General features: G+C 31.4%; 3 protein-coding genes across 5 annotated transcripts; 1 reads left to right on the top strand and 2 right to left on the bottom strand.

The window, feature by feature from the left end:
• LOC105171983 (WAT1-related protein At4g30420) lies at positions 4258 to 8176 on the bottom strand. Its single transcript, XM_011093287.2, has 7 exons — positions 7866 to 8176; positions 7683 to 7751; positions 6873 to 6989; positions 6341 to 6572; positions 5858 to 6016; positions 5446 to 5594; positions 4258 to 4554 (listed from the first exon to the last, which is right to left on the bottom strand). Exons 1-7 carry the CDS (start codon positions 8045 to 8047, stop codon positions 4380 to 4382), a joined length of 1083 nt encoding a protein of 360 aa, XP_011091589.1. The 5' UTR covers positions 8048 to 8176; the 3' UTR covers positions 4258 to 4379.
• Positions 9813 to 10472, bottom strand: LOC110012699 (uncharacterized mitochondrial protein AtMg00810-like). Its single transcript, XM_020697252.1, has 2 exons — positions 10455 to 10472; positions 9813 to 10325 (listed from the first exon to the last, which is right to left on the bottom strand). Exons 1-2 carry the CDS (start codon positions 10470 to 10472, stop codon positions 9813 to 9815), a joined length of 531 nt encoding a protein of 176 aa, XP_020552911.1.
• On the top strand, positions 15470 to 24097 carry LOC105171982 (UDP-glycosyltransferase 86A1-like). Of its 3 annotated transcripts, XM_011093286.2 has the most exons (4): positions 15470 to 15746; positions 20186 to 20330; positions 21615 to 22184; positions 23010 to 24097. In XM_011093286.2, the coding sequence occupies exons 3-4, from the start codon at positions 21632 to 21634 to the stop codon at positions 23942 to 23944; spliced, it is 1488 nt and encodes a 495-aa protein (XP_011091588.1). In that variant the 5' UTR covers positions 15470 to 15746; positions 20186 to 20330; positions 21615 to 21631; the 3' UTR covers positions 23945 to 24097. The 3 variants fall into 3 exon arrangements, with proteins under 3 accessions (XP_011091588.1, XP_020552784.1, XP_020552782.1); XM_020697125.1 differs by lacking the exon at positions 15470 to 15746 and having other exon boundaries at positions 20079 to 20330; XM_020697123.1 differs by lacking the exons at positions 15470 to 15746; positions 20186 to 20330 and having other exon boundaries at positions 21523 to 22184.

Genomic DNA, 24138 nt, shown 5'->3' with positions numbered 1-24138 from the left:
GACTAACGGAAGGACTTACTTATTAGACAGAAGCAAACTTCATAGATGCTAAATATAATTACTCAAACCACAAAGAATTTACATGTAATTATATCGAATTTTAGAAAATGAAAGTGTAATGATTCCTTTTTTTTCTTTTTGTTTATTGTTGTATGATCTAATACCTAATCCTTTGGCTAGAATTTGTTACTTTACAATGCTTTTTGAAAATCATTGCCCACTTTAAAGTGCCGCAAATAATGTGCCTCAAAAGCCACCATTTTGTCGTAGTGATTTGCTTAATGGTCCTTCATATTTTGAACTTTTTTTTCTTTTCTTTCTAATTATTGTTTTACATCTTTCTCTAAGGGTATGATGATTAACATATTATTTAGTATTTCTATTTAATTATTTGTGCATTTTTTATGTGAAAATATATTAATGTATGAAATATATAATTTATTTTTGTACATGCATGTGTGTCGAGTTTTAAAAATATGCGCGCCATGCCATGAGCCGCGCGCATGGCTCCAAGGAACGCTTGCATCATGGCATTTGACAGAGACATAACGGTTGGCACCACGTATGTTCAAAATAGGTAAGTTCAATGACCAAACGTGCAACTTGCTGAATAGGGGGAACAAAATCACTTTACTGATATTGTCGAGAGACCAGAAATATAATCTTCCCACATTTTATTTCATGCACTCCTTTCTTATTGGATGTTAATAATTATAACTCTACAAATTGTGAAATTCATTACTATATATTTTACTAAAAATAATAAATTTATTTTTGTGCATCGCGATTCAATGTACTCCCAACAAATAATAGATCAAATATAAAAAAGTAAAAATGAATTAAATTTCTTAATATTCGGTTTCTTCCCATAAGAAATTAAATAAACTCAAGACTATGAAAAAAGTGAACTATACAAATCTTTATCTATTTACGATAGAATTTAATAAAAAAGTGAATTATTAAAAAAATATGAAATATAGAAAAAAAAAAAATTTTTTATCATTGTGTTATGAGTCAAGGAAGAGAATATAAATATGGCTTACAGCGACTAGAAGGATTAAAGGCAACCTTCGTCTACAATTATTTTTCATTTTATTCTTTTAACTATCTACGATTGCAAAAATATTCTTCAATTATTTAATTTGCTCGATTTTGAGAAATCAGCCGCTAGAACATTTTTCACGTTAGGTACATGCGACTTTTTTCGACAAGTTTAAAAAATTTCGGTGGCTACATCCCAAAATTGAACAAATTAAATAATTAAAGGACGTTTTTACAATTCTAAATAATTAAAGGACTAAAATAGAAAATAATTATAGTTAATAGACGAAGAATTACCTTTAATCCAAATTTATTTATACAACTATATTGGACATATGGCATTTTATTTGATATTGATTGGACGTTGGGAGTGAGTTGAAATGTTGAAGAGCTATATTTTATATATGAAGTTTATTGGTCAAGTTTGTGTTTTAGTGGTTATGCAGTGCATTGATAATGGATTTTATTGTGTAATATTCTTATGAAAAATGGACGTAATGATTAAAATTGAGAATATTTTTAATTTATGGGATGTAATATTAGAAAATCATAACGAATCGGACTAAATTAAAAAAGTCTGACACTTTTTCCATAATTGGTAATTGGGGTTAAGATTGTGTTGCAATGATATAATAGTGAATTTATTTACGCAGAGAGTTAAAAGATTTAGGTGATTTAACAATACGGGGTTTAAAAGTTTAGAAAAAATTATTTTCGATAAGTTTAAAGTGTAGGAAAGACAAATCTTGTCACACATTGAATGCATTTAAAGTGTAGGGCTTGATATATGGTGCCACAGTTCAGAGTGTATTTATGTAACTATAATTTTATTTTATTTTTTGAGATTTTATTACACTATCGATTACCACAATTTAAAATCGTGATTGTTGGAAGTTAATTCCATCAGTAATGAGCCCAAATCTCACAAGTCCTAAGCAAATTATTACAGAATAATGGTGGGTATAAAATCCTTAAATTACAAATTGAATATACAAAAGAATAAAACAATGATACAAATAATAGATTTTACAGATTTATAATATGACAATAAACAAAATAAATGATTTTGGCTCAGAGAGCCAGATTCGGAAAAAAGAAACCCACGGCAACCTCTCACGGTTGCTCGAAAAATAGCCAAACACTACCAGATACACACGGCCATGAAGACTCACTCAAAAATCCAATAAGGTTTATGAGAGAGAGAGAGAGAGGCGGCTGAGAAGGGATTTCGAGACCATCAGAATCAATGGGGGAGAAATCAGAGAAAAAGAGAGATGAGGGAGAAAACAGCGAAAGGGAAGAGAAATAATAGGGTTAGAGTTTCAGCCTTTAGGTATAAATAGAAGCGTTAATAGGTTGGATAGATGGGTTAAGCAAATTGGGTGGATTAAGCAAATCCAGTGGACCGTCAAGTGGGTTGTGGCAATTGGATCGAGCCATCCAGGTAAGAGAGTGGGCTTGGGCTTGGGCTTACCAAAACAGGTCATGTGCAACGTGTTTCAACAATGGTAATCAATACGATTAATCAATATTCGCCTTGTTTTTTAGCTATAGTCAAAATATTTGTCATGATTTTGGCCACACCTACAAAAACAATGGAGGTCATTGCAAAATCGTAACTAATTTATATCTGCTACCATTCACCTTTTAACTATGATAATTATTGGTAAGGAAAAATCATATTCTTTTTTAATGTGTGCAATATATATTATTATTATCTTTGGGTTATATTTACTACGCTGAATTGGATTGGATAAATTGTATTTATCCAACATGTATGCAATGTTAATTCACTGTTTTAGCTATGGAAAGTATACGGGTAGTAACTTAAAAAATTTACAAGAATTAAATTATAATTTTAGTCATGTAATTTAATAGGGTGGCATTTTTAATCCTATATAAATTGATTTTTTAATTTAGTCTTGTAACTTTATAATTTTGATAATTTTAGTCATTTTTCAGCCAATTTGACCGTCCTGTAAATAAATTCATTAATGACCCAAAAAATGCCAACTATTTTAATTTAAAATTATAGAATTAAATTGCGAAAATCAATTTGTGTAGGACCAAAATCACCACCCATAAATTAGAGAATTAGAATATTATTTTTCCCAAAATCCACATAATGTAGTGCATAATCCAATATTTTCCAGACCCCCTGCAATCATATGCTGTTTAGAGAACATCGTCTGAAGGTATATTGTCATTTTCATCCTTTCTCTTTCTTGATCATGAGCTTGAGGGATTTTATAAAAATACTAACTGTTAACTTGGCTCTGAATCTGGACCACTTCTTTTTATTTAATGTTGGGATCGCAGCTGATTGTGGTATTTAATTATGGAGAATAAAAAATCTGTGATATCATAAAAATTCATGATCACGTTGAAGATCTGAACAATGGACAAACAAGGTAGGCTGGAGATAAAATCCTAATTTATTGCGAACTTGTTCCATGTATAATTAATTAATCTATACGTACTAAATCATGAGATAATCAATTAATATTTTTGGGTTCACATGGTTAGTGTATGAACACATGCATTTGACGACGGATTAGTATTGAATAATGTACATAATGTTCGTCACAGTTATTTATTATAATTAAAAAAAATAATGGTAAGGATCAATTACATTTTATCATTCGAATTATAATTATTTTTATGTTTTGGTATCTAAATTCTTTTTTTATGTCAACTTACCATCTCAACTTTATGAAATTTTGCACCCGTCATTTATAATTATTTTTCAATCAAGTTTTTAATCGGAAAAAACATCACGTACAGTGCACATGTGATATTTAAGAATTATGTGATGTGATATTTTTCACATACACCAACATGTAATGTTTTTCGAAAAATCAATAAGAAAAAAATGATCATATGTGGTAAAGTGCAAATTTCGTAAAGTTGAGATGGTAAGTTGACAATAAAAAAAAAATAATAGATCGCAAAGTGAACGAATATAGTTCGGATGACAAAATAATATTTACCCTACATATTAACCACAGCTCCACTGTCATTAGCCGTCGAAGGCTACAAGTGAGGCTATATCATTAATCATAGTCAAAATCATGAAAAATATTTTAATTGATTAAAGTTATGGTAAATATTAACTAATCATAACACAAATTTAAATTTTTGCAATAATTTTATTTGAAAATAATTAATAAAATTAATTTATCATGATTTTCAATTTTTTTAGAGTCTCACTTTAACTACAAAAGACAAAAGCAGTCTGTAAAAGTAATTAAATATATAATCCGATACAGTAAAAAGTTCACGTAATTTCTATGTCTCGTAGGATTGATTTTAAACCCTAATTGACGTCCAAAGTTCAGCTATTTTCCAGGCAAAAGTGGCTCTTTCAAATCAATCGTGCAGCTTTCGTTGTCCGAAACTTCAGCAGACAAAGTTGTTTCATGACCTGTCTCTCCACTCACATCTTCGTGGTCTTTGGCTTTGCCCCACAGCACAATGTACAGCCCCGTGATTACAGCTAATGTACCTATAAAGCTGTTATCAATCACAAAACATAAAATATTAGAAAATAAGATACGATAATTAATGGCATAAAATATATAAGAGAAAAGGATCATTTTACTCCACTAAGTATGTCAAATTTTAATTTTAGTCCGATAACTACGCCTATATTTGTTTAGATCCAACAACTTACGAAATTGCTTACTTTTAGTCATCTGACAGATTTTCGGACAATTTTACTCCTATGCAACTTTTGAAAGGCAGTTTTAGTTCATATGCACCATAGGGGTAAAATTGTCCGAAAATCTACCAAATGACTAAAAGCAAGCAATTTCGTAAGTTACTGGACCTAAACAAGAATAGACATAGTTATCGGACTAAAATTAAAATTAGCATACTTAAGGGACTAAAATAATACTTTTCCCAATATATAATTAAAAATTTTTAGGAAAAAAAAAATATTTGTCGGTCATATTCATATAAAATAAAGCGGATGTAATGCAATTTAACCCCATGTAATATTGCAAATAAGCAAATCACCCCATATACAAAAACAAAAAGAATCAATTTATCCCATGTGTTTATTAAAATAAAATAATTTACTTCCCTGCCTAACAAAGTAATTGTTTCATTTTAAAAAACACATGAGGATAAAATGATGCATTTTAAAAAATATAGAGAAATAAACTGTTATTTTTTTTCATAGAGGATAATTTGCTTATTTACAATACCATGGGGTTGCTCGCGTTTTTCCCAAAATACAACACATGCACTTCCAGCTAATTTATGAATTTTTAGTGAATCGTAAGTTTTTTAATTATAGAATAAAATTACTACAATTTGTTTCAATATAACAAATTATTACATTTATGCTTGTAGAACTAAGATTACAATTTTTCCCATATTATAATGCAGTATACATACCTTCCCATGTACATCTCTTCGTGCTGAAATAGGCAAGCAAAGAGCGTAACGATGACAGTGGAGAGAGGCTGAAACATAGCAGAGAAGAGCGGCCCTCTCCTTTCAATGCACCACGATTGTCCAAGGAAAGTTACTGCTGCTCCCAGACCCTATATTCCATGTTTTTTTTTTTTTAAAATTCTTCTGTGAATTTTAATTATACATTACGATGCCCAAAAAAAATAATAAAGCAATTAATTAAGGATAATTACAAGTGGTTCTTCTCAGGATTTTGTCTTAATTACAAATACCTCTCATTATTTGAAAAATTACAAATACCCTTGCCGTGATTTGTCAAAAGAAGTATTTATATTATTCTAGACAAATTTTAAGAAAGACCGTCGTGATTTAGCTTAAGTAATGAATTACTCACACCAAAGAAGCAGCAAAATAGTTGAAATGGGGAATTGAGATTCCAAGTTTTCATATTGGGTTCGACGATCAACGTCACCACTCCAGATTGCACTCCTCCCATCAGACACATCCATGCTGTTAATGAAAGATAATCAGGGTAGCTCTTTGATACAGGGACCTGTAAATTATCCAAAACATATATATGTCATTTTTCAGTGTTCGAGGCACTGAGATCTTCTACAAATGAATAATTATTCCTTACATTACAATTGTCACAGTTAAAATTATACCAAATCGATACTATTCACCACGTTCTAACAAAATCAATGCAAGTACGGCAGTTTTGGGTACTGTAAACATTTGTTATAATCTTTAATTGTGGCTAATATTTTGTCCTCGCTCCGAAAACCAGCGAGTACGATTTGTCATAATTTTTCACTTTCGACCACGATAATTAGTCACTACAAAAAGTTATATTTCTTCTATTGTGTTAATGAAATACCTGGAGAATTAGCCAAAGCGACCAGGAACAAGAGCTGCCGAAGACCAATAAACAACCTAGCAACCATTGGTTGTGATCTCCATGTAAAAATGCAGGTCTAATTGGTAGAAATTCATCGTTCAATAACTTAGGGCCTTTTAATAGCGCAATGGCGACAGCGCCACAGACACATACTATGGTTCCGATGATCTTCGCCACACTTCTTGCGCTTGGGAGATGGAGCTTTTCTAACCTAATTTACACAGAGAAAAGTGAAACTCATCAAAGTATAAAAACCTGCATAGATGGTACATATGTGACTCCTCACGCGAGCCCCAAATAACCGCCCGATTTGCAATTTCAGTGAATATTTTTTTAATGTGCTAATAATTTTAAATTGTAAGATTTAATAGTCGAATTGAATTCCAACAGAGTGAAGAATGTCAATCTTAATTAATTACGAGATCAAAATTATAATTTCTGATGTAATTGATCGACCATTTAGATGTTAGCTTCAAAACGTTCACCGTATAAGTAGTTAATGTAAATTTACCCTATGGTATAGGCCATAATGAAGGTGATGGCGGGCAGCAAATTGCCCAATGCACTTGTTGCCGACGCTGAGGCTAGACTCAACCCTCCAAAATACAAGTTCATATTAAGTGTGATACTGCCAAGAGGAAATAAAAATCTTAGTAACATACAAATTGCAAGTTTGCCAAAAATTAGTCATTATTGAAAGAAATGGATTGGGGCGAAGGATAGGGAGTTCAACACTTTTGGTATTTTATTTTACAAAAATTTTAAAATGATATTAAAATTGAAAAAACTCATACATCTAGTCCTATAGTTTATAAGATTTTCAAAATAGTTCCAAAATTGGAAAAACTCGACACTTTTAGTTCCATAAATTTCTAAAAATAAATAACTAAATGTGTTAAGTTTTCTCAATTTGGGACCACTAAGGACTAAATGTGTTAAGTTTTCTCAAATTTAGGATCATTTTGAAAATCTTGTAAAACAAAAGACTAAATAGGTTGAACTCTCTATCCTATGGGATTAAAAGTATAATTTTGCCAAATGGATTGTAATCTACCAATAAAATTGCATTTTACCTCCCATAGATAAGCTTTTTTGCAATATTGGTTTCATTATTTCTTAACTCACTAGATTGCATACGGTAACTCCGAAAGATTTGCATAATTTCTACAATTAGTTCGTCAGAAACTTAACAGATCAAGGGATAGGGATTAAAATTGCGAATCTTTTAGAGTTACCATGTGCAACATATTAAGTTCAAAATAATGAGACCAAAATCACAACAAACTTTTGAGGTGTAAAATGCAATTTTTTCCGAACTTACCCAACTAAAGATAGCAAACATATCAACCAGAAGTTCTTCCATCCCATAGAACTGGCGTTCGGCCCCCGCCTGCACCCCAAAACAAAAGATCCCAAGAAAAAAAAAATAAAAAAAAACTGCAAGATGAGTCGATCTGGCTCCGCAAACATAAGTAAACCAGCTTCTCAAGTAATCAAAGAATACCTTGTGAAAAAGGCGAGAGGAGCAAGAAGGAAGAAGGCTATAAACTGCCGGTACACAACAAAGGCCAGAGAGCTCAGGCCTTCCGAAAGAGCCTTTCTAGTGACGAGAATCATTGCCGCATACATGAATTGACATGCAATCATCACCAGCGGCTCAAACGGGATGTAATCCTTCCAACCCATTCTTCTCTTTGTTTCCTCCAATGCCGAAAACTTGTCTGTCTGTTCTTTTGTCAAAGAATATGTGCGTGATGGTGCTACAGATTGGCGTGCTCACTATTATAAGTGTCGATCTGGCCCAGAACACATCACGTTTACCTTTCCTTTTCTTCTTCTTTATTTAAATAATGGGCATGCATATTTGTGAAGAAAGTTTGGTCAATTGCAAGGTGGTTTTGTATAAACTTTCTCTCTCCCTTATAAAATTATTATTAATTAAAATAAATTAATTATAATTATTTTTATCGAATATCAATATCTAATTAAAATTATTATAATAATTAACTTTAATCAATAAAATAAACTGAACTGAATAGAGAGAGAGAGAGAGAGAGAGAGAGAGAGAGAGAGAGAGAGAGAGAGAGAGAGAGAGAGAGGGGGGGGGGTGGGGGGGGGGAGGAATGCAATTTAGCCCATATGTATTGGAGAATAAAGCAAAAATTATCCTCTATTTAAACCATTGAAGGAGGTAATTTGCTTCACTTTAATAATTTACTAATATATTTTTTTTAACATAAGGTTTTTGCATATTTCTTTTTTCTTTTTTTTTTAAAGGGATATGTTTTATTTCATAAATTAATCTGGTCACATGTTTAGTGGAGGTAAATTGCATTTAACCTAGGAAAATAATTTTTAATCTTTAAGTGCGGATATAGCAATTTTAGTTTTGTATGAATTTCAGCATGACAATTTTATCATGTAATTTTAAAATTTTTATACATTCAGAACAAAGATACACATAAAATAAGATGAAAATACAAGCAATCACAAGACTAAAATACAAACAAAAATAACAATACATTTATATGCCATAAATTCCATAATTCGTTTTTATACTGTGAAATTACATCCAAGCTTGTCGAGTTTTTTTGAAACTTGAATAAAAAACTTACTAAATACAATAATTAATGAACTACTAATTTAAAATTTTGAATATGAACTATTATTTTTAAGATTTTAAATAATATTTTTTTATAAAGAAAAGGATGAAATGTCTTAGCAATTTTGGAAGAACAACAGCAAAGAAAACATCTTGAATGGATGTCAAGAGAAATTATAAGTTTGTTAAAATCGTGACCAAGAACACAAGAAAATTAAGCTCTGTAAGAGGAAGAAGAAGTTTACAGTTTTTCAGTTCACAGAATTTCTGAAGCCTATTAAATAAACCACCAAAAATAACTAACTAATAACTGGAGAACACGAACAACTAATGAAAACGCAAAGGAAGAAAAAAGAAAAGTAGAATGCCACTATTTGTGCCAATAAGTAAGAACACGCTTTTACAGAGTCGTTGAATAATCTTTCTTCTTGCTGCTGCTCTGTTCAAAAGACTGCATCAGCATGGTGAGTTCACCAATCTTAACATTCCCCCGCAAGTTGAACTTGGGGAAGGGAGAACAAGTTCAACTTGGACCTCATGAGGGAAAAGGCTGGTCCGCCACCTGGTTTTTGTCACTGGTGTGCGTGGGCAGAACAAGGCCCTGTTTGAATTTCTCCCTAACTATATGACAATCAATCTCGATGTGTTTTGTTCTTTCGTAAAAATTGGATTAGCTGTGATGTGAATGGATGCCTTATTGTCACAAAGTAGGGGAATTGGTTTTGGAAGAAGGACCTTAAAATCTTGCAACAGATAATCAATCCAAATAATTTCACAGATAGTCGATGCAAGGCTGTGATATTCTGCTTTTGCTGTAGATTTAGAAACTGTGGCCTGCTTTTTTGTTTTCTAGGAAACAGGAGCATTATTCAAGAAGATACAAAATCCTGTCAATGATCTTCGTGTCTCTGGACACCCTGCCCAATCTGCATCAAAAAATGCAGTTAGCCTTGAAACATTGTTAAAAGAGAAGAATAAACGTGTAGAATGGCAGCTCTTGAGGTATTTTACTAGATGGACTGCTGCATCCCAATGAGCCTGACACGGCCATTGCAGAAACAGGCTTAAGTGCTGGACTGCATAGGATGCATCCAGCCTAGTAAAGAAGCCTCCCACTAAGCGGCGACATCTGGAGGGGTCTGTTAGCGGGTCTCCAGTGTCTGAAGAAAGCTTCAGTGTTGGCAAAGGAGTGTTCTTAGCCTTGGCTTGCACAAGTCCCATGTCTTGTACACTGTCTGAAATATATTTGCTCTGAGTGACCAACATTCCTTCTGGTGATCTAGCTAGTTTAATTCCCAGGAAATATTTTGCAGCTCCAAGGTCCTTTATGGTGAAAAGGCCATGTAAATATTGCTTCACTTCCTGCACATATGATTCTAAAGGTGCAGAAACTAGGATGTCATCCACAATGGGAAGGGGCTGCTAATTTTTGGCTTTCATTATTGATTTCTCGCGCTTTTATCCTCCGAAAAGATCTCTTGGTTAGTTTACATGGTCATTAACGGACATGAGTACTTTTTATCATTTAAAAAAAAAAATCGAGGACCAAAATTGATGAGGTCGAAACATAAAGTATCAAAAGTGATTTATTGACTATAAGGAACAACAAGTGACATTATTCCTAAATTGGCTAGAAATGCATAAGGACTAAAATAAAATTTCAATATGTTTTGGGACTGAAAACAAATTAGTAGCAATATTTAAGGACCAAAATTGTAATTATTGCTTGAATATCCCTTTCTGATGAATTATTTATAGTCGAATTTCAAGATGCAATCGATAGGGTCGGAGGCAATTCTTGCATCCAATGGGCTTGCGGGCCAAGGGTAACAAATGATATAAGAGCCAACAACAAAATAGAGTCGAGAACTAAGTGTTATGCCGGATAAAGTACTACTTGTGCAGGAGCTACCTTTTGAACCTGCCACCTCTAGAGTCCCAATACTTGGCGACCGATCATGGGTTATGTCATGCCACGACTAGAATGTCGCATTCTAAAGGAGGGGTGATTGTGATGTTCCATCCTATATAAATTATGAACTAATAAAATAAGCAATATAAAATTATTGGTCAAGGAAGTCAAGTGCCTCCATTAGATATCCTTTTTTTGTGAGTTGTTTATAGTCGAATTTTATGATGCAATTCGTGGGGTTGAAGGCAATTTTGGCATCCATGGGCTTGCGAGCCTAGGGGTGACAAATGGTATAACAGCCGACTGCTTAGTAAAGTCAATTGGAAACTAAGTGCTATGCGGAAGTCATTCCTTGAACCCATGGGACAAAGTGCTATAAGTGCGGGAACCACCTGTTGAACTTGCCACCTCTACAGTCTCAATACTTGGCGACCGATAATGAGTTATGTCACTCCGTGACGAGGATGCCGCGTTCTAAAGGAGGGTGATTGTGTATCACGTCCTACATAAATTATTAACTAATAAGATAAGCAATATAAATTATTAGCTAAAGAACTCTACTATATTTATTGGATATTGCTTATTCATAGACGAATTTCATGATAAAATTGGAGGGATAAGAGATAATTCTTGCGTCCAACGGGCTCATGGGGCCTGAGTGTGACAAAATTATATATTCATATTAAAAATAAATGTGAACAAGTATTTCAATTTTAAAAGAAAGAAATCAAATGAATCTCTTTTTATTTTTCTTTACAATAAAAAACATTAATCTTAAGCGCAAGTTCTATTCCTCTTGAAAAGTAATTAAGCAATGTCGCTAGCAATTTAGTCAACATGGTAGGTTTAAATGAGTACAAAAATATGACTAACATATTATCATAGAAAAATAAGTTTTTACTTCTATTAGATAAATATAAATAAAGGAAAATACTTTAAATATGATGTATTTTGGAAAGAAAATATTAAAAAAGACACGTATCAAAAACTTAGTGAAGAACATAAATGGACACTTGTAACATGCATCAAAAAATAAAAAGATAGATATCAATATTAAAAACTTATCACTGACTTTAAGGGTCCGTTTGGTTTAGTGATTAAGTATGATAAAATTGCTAATCATGCATAGTTATATACTTGATTCAGAATATTCGGTATTAATATCGAACCCGATTTTTTGACAATCCTACTTTATGGGATAATGTATGCATCAATCGATTAGAAAATAAGTTGAAAACCGCTTTTTCATTTTGACTTTCTCCTTACTTGTGAATACATGCATGCTTAAAAAAATCTACTCTAATGGTTTAATGATATATATAATAAAAAATAATAATTTATTATTTTCAGACTTTTGAAAAGTATTTTAATTTTGATTAGTTATTATTCGAAAAGTAAAATTTTTGGCATACTTTTATAACTTTTTTAAAAAAATTAACCCTTCGTTCTCTTCTTTAATTAAATATCTATTTTCAACTCCCGATTTATATGACTGCAGAAAAAAAAAAAAAAACATTCCACAAGAATTACTATTTCACAAATTATATTTTAATAAATATTGTATTTATAAATATTCACAAGCTACAATATCAAAATAAAAAAAAACAATAACATCAATAATTTTTTTTATATTTAATCATATTTTATAATCACTTCAACTAAATATTATATTATATTACCATATAGAATGTCACACATAATATCTCAAACAAAACACTATATAATAAATAAGGAGATTAATTATAATTTCATTTCCCATCCCTTCTAATATCATCACAAAGACCAAATGAGCCTTGGTCGGATAAAGGGGATATCCAGTTCAATCCCCTATTAATTAGCAGTGTAGGCGCCCTCTATTGGTGAGACTAAATGTGGTGAGGCCCAACGGAGTTGCGGCTGACAAGAATCACAGGCCCAAAATAAAATCCCACAAGTCCAAAATGTTTCACTAATATGTGGAAAATTTTAATTCGAACCCGATTTGATTAAATTTAAATCAATTATATAGTAAAAATAATATACTTATTGTGTGATTGATGTATAGTTTAGGAAGGTAATTGGGAATGATGTAAAGGAAAACAAAATTTGCAGAGATATTTTCAGCTTTCTTCCTCTTATTCTGGAGCCATTTTCCCTGCACGAATCGGGATACAAATTTCACAAATATGTCTGTACGTATCAGATAAACAGGGATCACTTACCCACCTGTATCGGGGAGAGTGAGTTTGGGTAAATACTCGTTTGTTTTGTATTAGGTTATTTATATTTTTTATTGTTTCTTTTAATGTGTGTTTTACGTTTCCTACGGCGCATTTGTACGTACATATATGGGAAAAAATGCAAACAACGCTCAAGGATGTTATATAAATAAGCAAATTATTTTCTTATGGAAAAAAATATCAATTTACTTCCCTATATTTTTAAAATGCAGCAATTTACTCTATGTATTTTTTAAAATGAAACAATTTACCTCTTTAGATACAAAAGAATATTGATTCATTTTAAAAATTATAGGACGATAAATTACTACTTTTTTTTATGTAGAAATATAATTTATTTATTTACAATATTACAAGAGATAAATTACATTAAGCACACATACGTGTGTTTGCACATTGTGTGGGGTTGATGGAATAATATTCGGGTTATTGGTTGAAATGGTTAATTATTTTTCCAAATGGGTCATCTTTTAACACCCTCAGATATTATATGTAATGTAAAAAACAAGTGAGCATAAAAGAATCTTTAACGACCATAATTTATTAAGTAATCTTTGAGGATTTTCTTAATGTATTTTTTACTATAGTTAATTATTATAGTTAAACATAAAAAAATTATTACGATATTAATTAATCATGATTACACAACGACTATTAACCGTTCCACAATTAAGGTCAAAATATTTGCTATAATTAAAAATTGTGATAAATATTTTGGCCAGAAGAAAAATTATTGCGAGTCTTGGTTAATAGTGGTGAAATTAGAAGTTTTCGCATCGATTTTGTTTGACCATGGTAAATAGTGTTGATTAATTTATTACGATTTTTAAATCGTGGTCATTTACAATCTAGCGAAGAATCAATTGTTTTGGAGTGTAATGAGGTTCTTGTTTTGATCCAAGCTTTCACTTTTGGAACAATGAATGTTTTAGGAATAATTATAATTTTGGTCCCTATACTTAACACTTATATATACTGTTTTAGTCCCCAAACTATTGATCTTGATAATATTGGTTCTTAGGCTAACATTTTTTTATTACTTTGGCCCCTACCATTACTTCTAGTATTAGAGTTAATGGAGGCCATCACGTGATGTGCACGTGGAGCTGAAATTAGATGGAAAGAACTAGGGTTCTCAGTTGAAACCCTCATTCTGAAAAAATTGAAATTTAAATTTCATAACTTACCTTTTTTTTTTTACGTCTCAACAGATTTTCTATTCAAAAAAATTGTAATTTATATCTCATTATCCATTTTCGTTAAATTATTAACGGAAGAAGCACATGCAATGCTCCTTCCGTTAACAATTTAATGAAAATGGATAATGGGATGTAAATTGTAATTTTTTAGACTTGTAGGACTAAATATGATAAATTGTAAAGTAGTGGGACCAAAATCGCAAAATCAATGAGTTGCAGATGGCAAATAAGAAATGGGAAATGAGGTTGTAACCTTATACAAAAAATATTTACATTGCTGATGTTCAACTAGCCCAATTTCACATGCTAATTGTAGCCCGTGTCCTCTTTACCTACTTTGAAATCATATGATTTATTAATATTTCAGAAGTTGGGTCATTTTCAAATAATATAGACGTCAGCCTAATGCATGCCTAAATATTTTCTCCGTCTCTGTTCTTCCATCTCTAAATAAAATTTTGATTTCAACAAAACAATATTTTTGTGTGTGTATATTTGTATATCATTATTTTTTAAAGTTATCGCAACGAATTAGTTGGTTCAACTCATAAAAAAATAACTTATTTTAAATTAAATAGGATGTTAGTTATTTTCACTTATTAAAAAGGGTAAAATACAATCACATCTCTTGAAATTTGCCATTTACAAATATCTTCTCATATTTTGAAAAATTATAAATATGTTTCTAATTTTAACGTCCATTTAACAATAATCTCATTTTGTTAGCCTACATTATGTTTCTATAATTAGAGTACTTGCTCATATCGGTCTGATTTGTTGATTAAAAGAAAGAAGCATTAAAGAGATAAGAGAAAGCAAATGGCAAATAGCAGAAAAATTACAATTTATATTCTATAACTTACCGATTTGCTTTTCTGGTCCTATTGTTTTACAAGTCAATAGGTTCAGTCCCACAAGTTTAAAAAAGTTGCATTTTAGGTCTCATTACCCATTTCGTTAAATTGTTAATGGAAGAGCACTGCACGTGCTCCTTTCGTTAACAATTTAACGAAAATGGGTAATGGGACCTAAACTGTAATTTTTTTAGACTTATGGAATTAAATCTGCTGAGTCATAAGACAATGCGACTAAAGTCTCCAATAAAATAAATTATGGGACGTAAATTGTAATTTTTCCCCTCATTCTAGCCCAACTCTCATTTCTCCCCAACTCCCTCATTCTTCCTCGAAAATATCGTAGCTCGATTTCAGTAAATCCACTTATTATTTTCTGTTATTCACTAAATTAAACAAACTTCTCTCATTTTTCTACAAAACCCATTCGAAAATTTGTGTTTTGCGGCTAAAATCCCCAAACTCCAAAGTGTAGTACTCTCAACACCTAATGATTGTCCGAAAAAGTCGCAGCTGGGGAGTGCTGAAGCAAATTTTGGAGCTGATTAGCAGCAATGATGAGGAGGAGCAAACATGTCCCCGATTTTTGCCTAATTATGGTTAGTATGCTGAACTGAATTTATCTCTTCTGTATTATTTTTGTATGACATTATGATTTCTGTATGTAATTATGAATTTTGTTGTTATTTTTGGTTAATTTTGTGAATATTTTTATGTGAATTTTGAGAGATTATTTGCATTAGTTGAAACTTGGGTGAGGTTTGTGAATATTTTAGTGCTTATTTGTAGCAATTTTACAGAAAATAATTGAAAGTTTAGCACGAATTTTTAAAAAATATTGCGATTTTAGATGACAAATGGATTTTTTTAAAAATATCATAAATTACTATAATAATACATAAAAAATAATTTTTCTAAATTTATAAATATTTAAAAGTAAATTAATGTTTTCTATTTGCTTGTTCTAAGAGACGTTCTAGAAGTTGATAAATCAGCGTAAGCAGCGCCATGACACCTAGTTGGGCATCCGATGGTTTTCGATTCCGTCGGAAAATGGTCGGAAATTATTTTGGACACCTTATTTTCAGATGAATTTGTGAAAATCTTTTGTCAGGCCATCGGAAAGTTAGTCGTTATGAAGCTTTTTCTTTTTTGTTGTCATAATTAAGTAATCTATGTCGATCATTAGTTTCTTGTGGAACAGACGATTTGACAGTGATTGCATTATCAATCTTGTCCAAATCTTGGCATACGATTTGTTTACAATAAAACATGTATAATAATTGAATGTCTCCGTTGCATACTTTTCGTTCTAGGAAACAGAATTACTATTAGCTACAATTTAATGACAATGGATTAAGAATTGTGGTCAATAATTATTATTAACTATATTAACTAAAATTGATGCAAAAACATAACTTTTTCAGCATGAAAAAATTACTTGTTATAGCTAAGAAATATGACAAATGTTTTAACCACCCTCGCGAAAACTACAGTCAATAATATTTTTTAAAATGAAACAATTCACCTCCTGTATAGAGAGGTAAATTGCTTAATTTAAAAAAAAAAACAAGACAATAAATTGTTAATTTTTTTTCATAAGATAATAGTTTGCATATTTACAATATCACAAGGGGTTAAACCGTATTTTTTTGCCGAGGAGTTTATACGGTCCGAAGCTAAATTTATAAAGTATATTTCTATCTTTTTTCCCACGAGAAATTAATGTTCTGGTTTGTGTTAAAATTTAAGGTGTGGGGAACAGAGTATATTAATGGCAATAAATTAGAGAAGGAAAAATTAGGCTTTATTCATCTAAAAACTCAAGTACTTTGTTCATCTAAACTCTCTCATTCTAAAGTTAGAGAGACTCTAGTTGTCAACAGACTCAATAAAAATTAAATATTAGAATACTAATAAAAAATAAATACTAAGAACAAAATGATAAGTACGAGAGATCTTGATAAGTTCAACCAGAACTTTCAACAGTTTGCTGGAAACTTGCATATCAATTCATTGATTGCGTAGAACATGAAGTTTTAGGAGTATCCGATGGACGATGGATCATTGAACTATCTCGTTGGCACTGCCATTGTCATGGTACGGGAAAGCTGGTTTAAGATAAATATACGACAATAGTTGGCTAATCAATCTAATGCAAATCTTGCTATTTTATTTGTTTAATCATCTCATTATTCACACTTCCGCTAAACCAGTATAAAATAAAAGATAATATTAAGTGATAATTTTATAATATTACTGATGATTTATTTTAAAATTATCATTAAAATGACAGTAATTTCATTTTTGCTATTATATAATTACTTTAGACGAAGTTAAATAAAATTATATATTAGTGATAAGAATTATGTACAAATTAAATTGTCTGACTAGATAATTAATTTTACAAAAAAAAAGTGGCAAGAAAAATATAGTTATTGTCATTAGCGAATTTTAATGACAATTTTATGCATAATTTTTTGTTATTTATGGTCACTGGTTCTTGCTGGTGACAACTTTACAAAATAATTGTTATAATTACTAAAGCTATTAAATTCGCTACTGTAATAGAATGGAAAATTACTATTTTTCGTTTTGTAATTAAGAACTTTTTCACTTTTTATTTCATTGATTACGGAATTCTCACTTTTTATTCCGTAACTTCAGAAAGTATTATTTTTGGTCTCATGACAATAACATTCTGTTAGATATAATTAAACGGAAGAGACCTATGCCCGTTAAGTGCATGGGAGAAATTAAAAATGTTATTTTCTAAAAGTTATGGGACCAAAATTAAGAATTTCGTAACCAATGGGACTGAGAGTGTAAAGTCATTAATGATCGTGTTAAGGACATAATATTTTATTATTAAAATATATAATAAAAAAGTACCATAGAATAAAAAATTCTATTTTTAGAAATTCGGAGATGGTCTGCACCTTCTAGGAACCTTATCCCCTTATGCTTTGTCATTTGTATTAACTAATTGAGAAGAGAGGAAATTTTGTGGATATACGTTTTTGGGTAAATGTAAGTTTTATTAATAAAACAAGATCGTACAGTACAATAGTGTTCAACTGGTGGTTTCTTCCTCGACAGGCCAAGGGATACGCCATAATTTATATAACGTACATGAACTAACAGAACGAGATAAATTAACACTGATAATCCTCTATCTAATATTTTCCACAATAATGGTAACTATTATATTCGGTGATCGCTCCGTATGCTCAAAGCGTCTCAAATTTCGTTCCCTTCAAATGTGGTAAATGCAAGCAGCCAAGAGTGCACAATAAGCCAAGTTAATCATATGTTTTCCTCTCCATTTTCTTTGTGGATATACTTATTGACCTCATTAATTGTTCATGATATACTTATCTACAATTTATGCTCATTGCATAATACAATATTGTATTTTAAAAAGATAAAATGTCTAAAAGTAAAAAGTGAAAGAAAGAAGCAAAATTTTAAGTTCATTTTTTGTTCCAATAATGTTATCATTAAAGTAAAGTAATATTTATTGAGAAAATAAGAGCTTTAATAAATAAATATTTGATAACTAACATAAAACTATAATTAAAAAGCATCGAGTAAAAAAATAAATAAATATGCAGGTTTTATTCTATTTTAAAATATTTTATATCGTAAAGTATATAATACACACACTTAAAACTTTATATGCATTACTTCTCTATATATAAAAAAAAAATCGCGGGCTCGACTTTAAGCTCGAGTCGAGCCAGCTCGAGCTCAAGCTCGAGCTCCTATCGAGCTCGAGCTGGGTTTTTGTTGTTCACCAGCTCGCGAGCTGGCTAGCGAGCTGGTAAATATATATATATATATATATATTATTTTTATTTTTGAATTTTTTATATATTTAATTTTATATTTAATATTTGATCAGTTTTATAATTTAAATTGACCATATATTATAATTATTAATTAATATCATACATTTTATCTTGAATAATAATAAATTATGATACTTTTATTTATACATTTGATCTTTGTATAAAAATAAATTTAATCAACAACTTAGTAAATTTATAATTTTTTTATAATTAAAATTATTATAATATCTTTATGTTATATTTTAATATATATTTATATTATGTTATATATTTTTTAAATTGATAAGTAATTCACTTATGATTTTTATTATTTATAAATTTATGTCAAAATTTAGTAATTCCTATAAGCTAAAATCCTATGAATTAAGCTAAAAATCATAATAATAATAATAATAATAATAATATCAACAACAATAATAATAATAATGACGATGATGATGGTTGAACTTCTAATTATTATTTTATTATATATATAATGAGATTAAAAAATTTAATCAATAATTACGATATCTTAAAATTCGGACACCTGATTCATACGAAATTTAAATATATACAAGACTGTGTCCATTAGATCATATCAGACGGTATGATTTAAAATCACATGGCCTGATTCAACTATACACCGTCTTGAATGATTACTCTTATGTTTCGAGTATTATATCTCGACATCCGTATATCCAATAAGTTTAAAACTTTACGAAATGTATTTTTTTTGTAAGTTTTATCATATCTAACGGTCTGATCTAAATTTTGATGGCCCGATTAACCCATGTTGTTCAACAATATAAGATGATAGTTAAATCAATATTATACTAACATTTAGAAATATAAAAATTTTGTAAATTGTGAACATATATTAATTTCAATTATATCTATCTAAAAATTTTATGATTTGATCTCATGATTTAAAATAATAATAATAATAATAATAGTTGTAGTAATAATAATAATAATAGTTGTAGCAATAATAATAATAATAATAGTTGTAGTAATAATAATAATAATAATAATAGTAGTAATACAAAAAGTCAAAAATCAAAATCCATCACTTTGTCTCTCTTGTTCTCGTTTCTTCTTCCTCTTTCTTTCTCTCTTTCTGTTTCTTCCCCATTCTTTCTCCTCTCAATTCTTCCCCAAACCCATCTCTTAGATTCCTAACCCCAAACTCACGGCAACAAAAATGACAGGTCGGCAACGAGTACGTCGACGAGTACGCCGACGATCTTTCTCCTTATTTCTTCCCCAAACCCATCTCTTAGAACCCTAGTTCCAAACTCACGGCAACAAGGACGGTAAGTCGGCAACGAGGACGGCGACGAGTACTGCTTTAAGGTAATCCTTCTCTCTGTTGCATTTTGCTTGTTCTTTTTTTTTTTGGGTTTGGGTATGTTTTTAGCATCTTCTTTAATTTTTTTTCTTGGGTTTGGTTGTGTTTTTAGGGGATTTGTTTAATTTTTGTTGTTAGATTCCTTTCCAGCCTTAGTTCCTTACACTTTTGTTTGCTTTGAGAGTTGTTTGTAAAAGAGTTGTAATGTTGTAAGAAAGACCATTATCAATTAGTAACATTTCTGAATTTCCTATCGTCTCTTTCTTCTCTCCTTTCCACCTCCATTCTGCTGCAATGTTATTCAAATTTTCTGCTACAATTTTCTGGAACAAGTTCTCGAGCTCGAGCTCAAAAATACTGCATCGAGCTCGAGCTCGAGCTCGAGCTCGACAAAAATGGTCGAGCTCGAGCTCGAGTTCGACTCGTTGCCAGCCCTACATACATATATAGCATGTGCATGCGTGTGTCGTTTGTGTATTTGTTGTCTATGTATATAAATGCCTCGACACAAATTTACTTATATGAATTAACGAGATTTACTTATACTAAAAAGGATGCCTATATTAATATTAGAAAAAATATAATTTATAATATAAAATAGTAATTAAAATGGAGAAAAAATTATTTTATTTTTTAAAGAAAAAATGGAAGCAACCCCCTTGTAATATTGTAAATGAGCAAATTACTCCTTATGAAAAAACAAATAGCGATTTACCTCCCTGAATTTTTTAAACTACCAACAATTTAATCCCTTATGATTTTTAAAATGAAGCAATTTATCTCCTTATACATGGAGGTAAATTGATTCATTTTAAAAAATACAGGGGGCTAAATTGCTATATTTTTTTTATAAGAATGTAATGTGTTCATTTTCAATATCATACGGGATAAATTGTTGTTCACCCGTTTTTTAAGTGTATGCTTGTACCTTGTAACCATAATATTCATTGTTTATAAAGTGCCTATTAAATTCAGTTAATACATTTTTATTTATAAATTTATTTTATTATTTTAATATAATAATTTTATAGAATAAATACGAGTACGGGCTTCTGACTACTCCAGCCGCATTTCTTTTAAAAAAATATAACAGAAAGTCGTATCACGACTTGCATTAATTTACAATCCTTTTAAAAGCCCATGCTGTTTGCAATTTTTTTTTTTTCTATATTATTAAAATAATTAACTTGAGAAGCAAGAGACAGTGCTATAAAACAAATTGAAATCTCTACTAGTTACCGATCAACGTTGGTTCTTGTGCAATCTTCACCCCTTCTCCTCCAAACCAGATCCAGTTGACTTGGCAATGGCTGAAGCAGATGCCGCTAAGCTACATGCAATAATGGTTCAATTCCTATTCCAAGGTCACATCACCCCTTTCAGCCATCTCGCCTTAGCTCTCGCTTCAAAGGGCTGCACTGTTACTTATGTTCAAACGGAGTTCCAACACTACCAAATGAAGTCTACAGCCGCTTCTGCTCGTCACGACCAATTAAGCAACGAAGAGGCTGTTGATCTCTTCTTCCCTGGAGCTCGTGAATCGGGTCTCGACATTCGTTACACGACGATTTCAGATGGATTCCCCCTGGATTTCGATCGGGATCTCAACTTCCTTGAGTTTTATGAATCCATCTTGAGGGACTTCCCTGCCCGTGTCGATGAGTTGGTGGGGAAGATCGTGGAGTCGGATCGGTCCCTGACGCCGTTCTTGGTGGCGGATGCTACCTACTTGTGGCCTCCAGCAATTGCCAACAAGTACAATATGGTGCAAGTCGCGTTCTGGACATCAACAGCATTGCATTTGTCCTTGGGCTATCACTTTGAGCTTCTCAAAGAAAACGGACAATTACTTTTGGGTGGTATGTGTTTCTTCTTTCATTCACGTAATTCAACGGTCTCCCCATCCCATAATTTCTGATCGATGTGCACATGATGATATGTTTGAAGATACTGTTTTCCGTATTGGAGCTTGCTTTTTTTTTTTTTGGTTTTTAAGATTAAATTTCCGTATTTTCGGTATTGGAGCTTGACGACACTCGTTTGTAAATTAAATTAAACTATATTAAAAGTAAAATGCATTGATTTTGTTCGTGCCACAATGAGACAGAAATAGAAGATTTTTCATATGCCAAGTACGTAGAAATTAATAAGCTAGCTAGTTTGTATTATTCTTGGATGCCCCTTTAATTTTCATCAAAATATTGTATGTAAAATGTTGATACAGTAACTTAAAATAATAATATAATATGTAATACATAAATATACTAATATAAGATTTAGAAAAAAAGAAAGATATTTGCGGACTTTGTAACCTGTCGAGCAAACATGTGAAGGCCAGATCGGGCCGAGCTCGAGATGATCAAGTTCAAATCCAGCCAGCTTTTGTTCAGTCCGCGTCTCGAGTTATCTTGCACTTCTTTATAATAATGTGGTTGTTATCTGTATTGGACCTAAAAAATTTGATTAGTTGGAGAGAAAATGAATTTATAAGTAAGATAGAAATGAATAAGAGGTTTTCTGTTTGGTTTGGAAAAATAAATGAAGGTAATTAAAATAAAACATGATATATATACGAAACAAGAGAAGCTATATGAATTTTACTTTCTTTAGGATCACATTAAATAACTTGAAGAAAAAATATGACGTGCACTTAGTTTCAACTTATGCAATGTCTTTTACTTCAGGTCAAGACATGGATCACATAGATGTACCGGGAGTCCGGCGGAGCAATATTGAAGATTTTATCAAGTATGACACTACGGACGAGGACCCTCAAGTGCCAATACCAGTATATGAGAACATAATGAAGGCACGTCGAGAAATCAGGAAAGCAGATTTTATCTTGTGCAACACTGTGGAAGAGCTGGAACCCGAAGCAATATTAGGTATAAAGCAAAGCCTGCAAACTTATGCAATTGGCCCCACGAATTTTTTTGCGAATTTCAACAAAGTTACAAGTGTAAGTAGCCTACAATTTGAGACAGATTGCACCAAATGGCTCAACTCTAAGCCTGTTGGTTCAGTTTTGTACATCTCATTTGGTAGTCTTGCTCAGGCTGATAAGCAACTTGTTTGGGAGATTGCTTGTGGCCTTCTCATTGCACGTGTAAATTTTATTTGGGTTCTCTCACTCGAAGCATTAAACTCAAGTGATGAAACGAGTGCTTTGCCACCCGGATTCATGGCTGATACCGAGGATAAAGGGTTGATTATACCCTGGTGCGATCAACGTGCGGTGCTATCTAGTACAGCAATTGGAGCATTCCTAACACACTGTGGTTGGAACTCGTTACTGGAGAGTATATGGTATGGCGTGCCAGTAATTTGTTATCCATTTTCCACTGACCAACCTTTCAATAGGAACATGGTTGTTGATGATTGGAAGGTTGGGATCAATCTTTGTGAGAAGGGACCTGTTTCAAAAGAGAGAGTTGCGGAAACAATCAACAGTTTGATGAATGGAACTGCCTCGGGAAACTTGATCAAACAGAATATGAAGAAAACGAGCAAGATTGTTCATGATGCAGTAGAAAAAGACGGATCCTCAACTAGGAATTTGGATCACTTTCTCAAGGATTTGAAAACTAAAATCTGCACAAGAAGCAAGAACATCGGTTAACTGAGTCGTTGCTAAATCTCAATTTTCTAGGCTTTGCACCACTTACTCTACTTCATTCTAGTCATGATTGTAAGAGATTGTAATGGCGCTGGATTCTATTTCAATTTGTAAAATGTAAGGGGGGAGCTAGATGCTGGTTGTTCTTAGGGATAATTACACTCTCCTCTCTTGAGGTTTAGTGTAATTACACGTAA

The sequence above is a fragment of the Sesamum indicum genome, linkage group LG10, assembly GCF_000512975.1.
Source record: "Sesamum indicum cultivar Zhongzhi No. 13 linkage group LG10, S_indicum_v1.0, whole genome shotgun sequence".
NCBI classification, from domain to species: Eukaryota; Viridiplantae; Streptophyta; class Magnoliopsida; order Lamiales; family Pedaliaceae; genus Sesamum; species Sesamum indicum.
Note: the sequence above shows the minus strand (reverse complement) of the source record. Positions and strands in the feature narration are given on the sequence as shown.